The sequence below is a fragment of the Hippoglossus hippoglossus genome, chromosome 6 (assembly GCF_009819705.1).
Source record: "Hippoglossus hippoglossus isolate fHipHip1 chromosome 6, fHipHip1.pri, whole genome shotgun sequence".
NCBI lineage: Eukaryota > Metazoa > Chordata > Actinopteri > Pleuronectiformes > Pleuronectidae > Hippoglossus > Hippoglossus hippoglossus.
Window position 1 is genome coordinate 22,282,207 of NC_047156.1, and position 6,000 is coordinate 22,288,206.

At 42.2% G+C, this 6,000-nt stretch overlaps 1 protein-coding gene across 1 annotated transcript in view; it reads left to right on the forward strand.

Moving 5' to 3' along the window:
- Positions 1–5,611, forward strand: part of peak1 (pseudopodium-enriched atypical kinase 1) — a 100,900-nt gene extending 95,289 nt beyond the window's left edge. Inside the window, exon 7 of the mRNA XM_034589241.1 lies at positions 1,343–5,611. Coding sequence (XP_034445132.1) covers positions 1,343–2,710 — 1,368 coding nt within the window. The 3' untranslated portion in view covers positions 2,711–5,611. The remainder of the gene's footprint in view (positions 1–1,342) is intronic.
- Positions 5,612–6,000: the final 389 nt, after the last annotated feature.

The following is a 6,000-nucleotide window of genomic DNA, read 5'->3' on the forward strand; positions in this document are numbered from 1 at the left end:
TGTAAAGTCTACGTGGTCTAAAGGTCTGAGACCACGTTCCCATTTTGAACCTCACTGCATCTTCAAAGGATGATCCGTAGGCAGCTGCAGTGTTTAGAGTTATGTCTAAACAAACATCCAGTGAACATGTACATTCTTACAGAGGTGTATAGTCAGTCCTAACAGAAGTAATAAAGTGGAATGATTGAGGTAGTGGCAGTCATAAGAAACACATCACACACACACAGTAGGTCAAAAGTAGAGCAGGGCTATAGACTTCTAGTAACTTTTACATGTACATTAGACAACATATATATGAGCAATGAAGTGCAGTGCACATTGATTGACTGATTAAAACATCTTTTATAATAAATAACATTTTTAGAACCAAGTTTAAATTCACTACATACATTTTTCTCTTTGGGGATCAGTACAAAATTGCACACACTTATAAATCAGTCCCCTAAACATGTATGATTTTTTTTCATCAAGATCAATGAGTTATTCTCAGTGAAATCAACAAGAAATGTCCCTATCTCACAATGTTAAAGAGCGTAAAAAATGATCCTGGATCTGCCCCTTGATTCAGATCCAAACCAAAATTTTATGACATCTTCCCTTACCCATAGTACATCCCTCCATGACGTTTTATGGAAATCCGTCTGTAGTTTTTGCTTAATCCTGCTAACAGACTAACAAAAAATATCCTCCAGAGGCAGGTGATGAATTAAACCTAAATCTACACATTACAAGTTTTTTTTACAGCGAAGTGTTTGCTTATTTAGATTTTCTGAGAAAATACTAAAGTAAGATCTTAATTTATATTTGTCTGACTGTATTATTGACCATGTGCAGTAAAATAGAAAATTGAGGATATGATACATTAAAACTCATCAAGATACATCGTTGTGCAAAATGTTTACATTTTGTAAGTTTAGTACAAACATCATTCTCTTTACTTTAAAAGTTATTGATCATATCTTAAGTGATGTTACACTGTATTGTTCCAAAACCTTTAATATGTTCCTCCAATCTGACTTCCCTGCACTGTGTGTGGCATTCAGTCTCAAACCCATTTATCTTAACTGAAGATAATCATCTTTAAGTCTAGTGTTTCAGCAGGTTTTCAAACATAAAACAGTGCAGAGACTAATATATAAAAGTTCACAAACAATTCTTGTTAGTGCTATTAATTATTTTTTTTACTATTTGGTGGCTATAACAAAACAAACTAATTATCCAGGCATCTTTTATAATAGTATTTGTGAATTGCCAAATTAACTTCTTTGTAATGAGAGATTTCTCCACTCAAAAACAAACCTGACATTATGTTAATTTTCTCTTCTCTTCTCTATTTATCCAGATTTGTCGCAGCAAAGTGAAGGAGACCCAACAGCAGTTCTTCCACAGTCTTGCAGTGAGACAGAGCCTGGCCGTGCACTTCAACATCCAGCAGGACTGTGGTCACTTCCTGGCTGACGTACCGGCACGCCTGCTGCCGTGGGAGGAGGAAGAAGATCAGGAGGAGGAAGAGGATGAGGAGGAAGAAGACGTGAGCGCGCTGAAGGACAAAGAGAAAGAAACTAGGACGACAGACTCTAAAGCACCGAATGATAAATTACACGAAACCCCAGCCACGGGTCACACAAGCACGGCCAATCGCTTGAGGAGCCGAGTGGTGGTCATCACACGTGAGGTGCCCTTCCAAACGGTGGCAGATTTTGTGCGAGAGGGTGTCACTCGCCACACTCACAACCCGGAGCTGTACGAGCGGCAGATCTGTCTCCTGCTGCTCCAGCTGTGCTCCGGCCTGGAGCATATGAAACCGTATCACGTGACGCACTGTGACCTGCGACTGGAAAACCTGTTGCTGGTCAACTGCCAACCTGGCAACTCCTGGAACCTGGAATTACTCGAGCCCAACAACAACAGCAACAGCACCAGCACCAGCGGCTCAGGTGCAAACTCCGCCAGTGCTGTGGCAGCTGCCGCCAATGCCACGTGTCCCGCCCGCCTCATCATCAGTAACTTCTCCCAGGCAAAGCAGAAGAGCACTCTCATGGCTGCCGACCCCAGTACGCTGAGGGACCAGTCGCGCCTGGCGCCAGAGATCGTCACGGCTACTCAATACCGCAAATGTGACGAGTTTCAGACCGGGATTCTCATCTACGAGATGCTGCACCAGCACAATCCCTTTGAGGAGATGCCCGAGCTGAAGGAGAGGGAGTACACCTGGGCTGACCTGCCGCCGCTGCCCGTCAGGTCGCTCTACTCACAGGGCCTCCACCAGCTGGCCAGGTTACTGCTCACCGTCAACCCCTCCGAAAGGATACGCATGTCCGAGGCTCGGGCCTGCCTGCAGTGCCTCCTCTGGGGCCCTCGGGAGGACTTGTTCCAGGCGCTGGGATGCAGCAGCGTAGGCCCCATGTCAGGGGCCACATCCAGCCAGCGCGAGGCCACACTCCAGAACTGGTTGGACCTGAAGCGGACGCTGATGATGATCAAGTTTGCCGAGCGCTCGCTGGACACAGCTTGTGGCGTGAGCCTGGAGGACTGGCTTTGCTGCCAGTATCTGGCGTTTGCCAACACGGACACCCTGAACCGGGTGGTGCACATCCTGCAGCTGCCGCAGCCGCATCCAAAGTCCCAGAGCCAGCCGGCACAGAACCAAACTCCAACCCAGACACATCAAGCAAACACCTTCCACGTTACTCAGTCCCAGCCACTCTGAGCTCCTCTCCTCAACTGTTACTATAGCAACTGATCCAACGTTCCCCTGGGTGGTACCTCGGCTAATGTTAAAGAAAGGGGGATGGAAGCTAATTGTCAGCTTTGACTGTGCAGCAGCCGCAGGGCTCACAACAAACCAGCTGGTCGTCCACTGTCTTTGTTGTCGTCATGGACAAATCAATCCCCCTTGTGAGCGGCCATGTTCCCGCCAAACAGCTCGGCTTCATGATCGGGGTCATTCATATCACTCAGATCAGCAACTGCATCATCCAGTGACCGTCTCACATGGTTTTCAGACTTTAAAGGAAGCTGATGCAGAGTTTCTTAGCTTTTCTTCTCACATGTGATTTAAACTAAACCAGGTCTGGATCGAAGAAGTTAATTAAACGTTTGAGGGATTTTTACGTTCTGTATTTTCTTCAGCCAAATTCTGAAATAGTTGTGGGATTTATTAGGTACAGTTGGCGGCTGTCTCTGTGCTTTATTCGAGACGGACTCAAACGGAATAAAATAAAAATGTTATATTGTCACACATGAATATTTTACACAAGTTTCACCAGACTTCTGATGCACCACAGTTCGATTTTTGGAGAGGAAACTTGAGATCATTTGAATTTTTATTATCCAAATTATTTAGGTCTTTGTTACATTTAAGCAACAGTTCAAGCTTGAGAAGACGCAGATTACATTTATTTACGAATAGAAAAAGAGAAGTGAAGGAAAATTATTTGAAATGAAGGCAATGTGGGGAAAATGAAAAGGTCTAAACGAATATCCTCTTCAAAATTGGAGCAGAAGTGGCCAGAAGCTGAATTTGACCTTTTCAAAATCAAATCTAATCAGGGTCAGATATTTTTTTAAATAAAGTGATGCAAAAGTGAGATATGTTTTTCCACTGAAGCCAAAGATTGAGCACAAATGGTTTTATTTCAGTTTAAAGAAACTTTTAAGATTTTTTTTTATTAGCAGAGGTTTATTTCATGAATACAGTCAGATGTTATTTAACAATAACTAGATTTATCGTTTGAACAGATGAGACTGAGTTAAATGTCACTTTAAAATCATTACTTTACAATATTATAAACCTTACACTTAAGGTTTTCGTGATTGAGAGTAAGTGATGAACCCTGAGCTGATTTAGTTTTTTGCAGTTTTCCAAGCACAGTTAAAAAGTTTGAGATGCTTTGAAGTTTAAATGGGTCACAACTGCCCTAGCTGTTGGTTTGGTTTCTCCTCGGAGGAAGGTGCAATTGTTTTATCTTCTGTTGTTTCCTTTGGATGTAACAGTGTATGAACGTTTGCACAACAGTATGCAGTCTCTTACTAATCCTCTTCTCCATTTGTTTTGTGGCACATAAACTGAATCATTTCAGTTCAATCCTGCGACATCAGAAACAAAGTGAATTTCATTGTGAAGTTTTTTTTTTTCTTCCAGCGGACGGGATGTTTCGGAGGACTGCAACAAGTTCTTCTTTGTCTGTTGTGTTGTTTTTGTCAAGTTGTGTCGGAACGGTTCTGTGCGTTACAGACGACATTTGCACATTCGGTCTGAACGTTGGTGCTCCTTGATGGAGATTGAAGACACGATGAGGATGAGGATGATGATGATGCACGAGGTTCCTTGTGAATTTGAGGAGCTGGATATGTTGTTTTGCAGTGAGTGGAATGTAAAAGGGTTTTTCATTTTTTTGGTTTTGCCTGGACTGAAACAGACACTGGGGCCTGGTCTCATCCACTTCAGATCTTCCACTTTGTGAACCACTTAGCTTCACACGTATGAACTAATAGTTCAACCGCAGCCTTGAAGAGAAACTGCTCAACCACTGAGGCTTCCATTCTTCCGGCCACGTTTCCCCCTCGTCCTCCTGTCGCAGCACCGCCGCTCGACAGACCCTATGTGCTTCAACTAAACAAGCTCTGTGTTATTGATCAGTAACTTCCTGCCTGGAGTCAGTGGAAGCAGCGCGTGCACACAAGTCTCCCCATTTTGAATTTGTATTTTTCTTGAGTTTTGTGCACATGGGTTTATTTGTGGTTGTGATGATCACCCACATTGAAAAACATCTGTGAGTCAGAACTGTTTGCTTCAGTGCGGAATGTTCCCTTGACATGGACGATGTTTTCAAACTGACGCTGCAAAACATCCACAAGTTTACTCTTTTCTTTCTCTTTCATATCCAAAACCTGCAGCAGTTCATCTTCTCACTGAGGAGCAAGTGTACGTTTTGGGATCAGGATCCTGTTTGTTTTACTGCAGATGTACAGAACAAGAGTTTGTTGCTGCGTTTTAAGGGTTTGTGTTCTAAGGAATGTGTGTGGACAGCACTGGTGGCTGTCCTTGTATCTAGAGATTTAAGCCTTTATATATTATATATAGTATAAATATACATATATAATCTTTATCTATTTTAATCCACACACTATTTTGTCAAGTACAGAGCACCTGTATTTCTGTCTTTGGAGTCCAAATATCATTTATTCATTTACTTGACGTTCCTTATTCTGGCTTGTTTTGGGGAGTAGTTATCACTGTCCTGAACAGAGGATAAATAAAAATCAATCTTACTCTTCAGTCGCATTCATGTACAGAACAATGTACAGTATTTTTACCCCTCTGCTGAGGAGATGAACCACTTTGAAATGAGGCTGAAGGAGGATTTCGGAACGTACCATGACAAAACCCAGCATTTATCGACAGCAAATATTCAGCTTCTTGTGTTGTATTTTTTCTCTTTGCTCTGTTTTCTCTCGTTGCGTTGTTTATTGCCACTGAACAGACAAACGGAAGCTCTCAGAGGATTTCTATTGAAATGTGTACAGTATGTCTCCTGGCTTGCCGCCCTTTATTGTTGATGGAGTTAACCGACAGTAACAGAACAATAAATATATGTTTTTATAGATCAACTGTGTGACGTTGTGTTATTGGTGCTGTGTGATTCTTGATTAGCCCCTCGCAACTCAACAGATTGTCTTCACTTACCTCCTTTTTTTACAGAGTTTCATCTGCAGCTGTACGTGAAAAGATTTAAACCTAAATTAAGTCATTTTAAAGTCTATTCCTCTGTCGGTTAAGTCTTTTATTATATATGTGATTTGCATATTTGTTTGTGCATCAGTGATTTCAGCGAAATAACCATCATCCTCAAGCTTCGGGGCTGATAATGAGTCTTTAAATTATTCACAGTGTCCCTAAAACTGAAAATATGTTAATCGTGTCACTGGTTTGAAACATGAACCATAACTAAACTCCAGAGAAACCTGGAAGCTGAGTGTTTATACATTTTAACAACG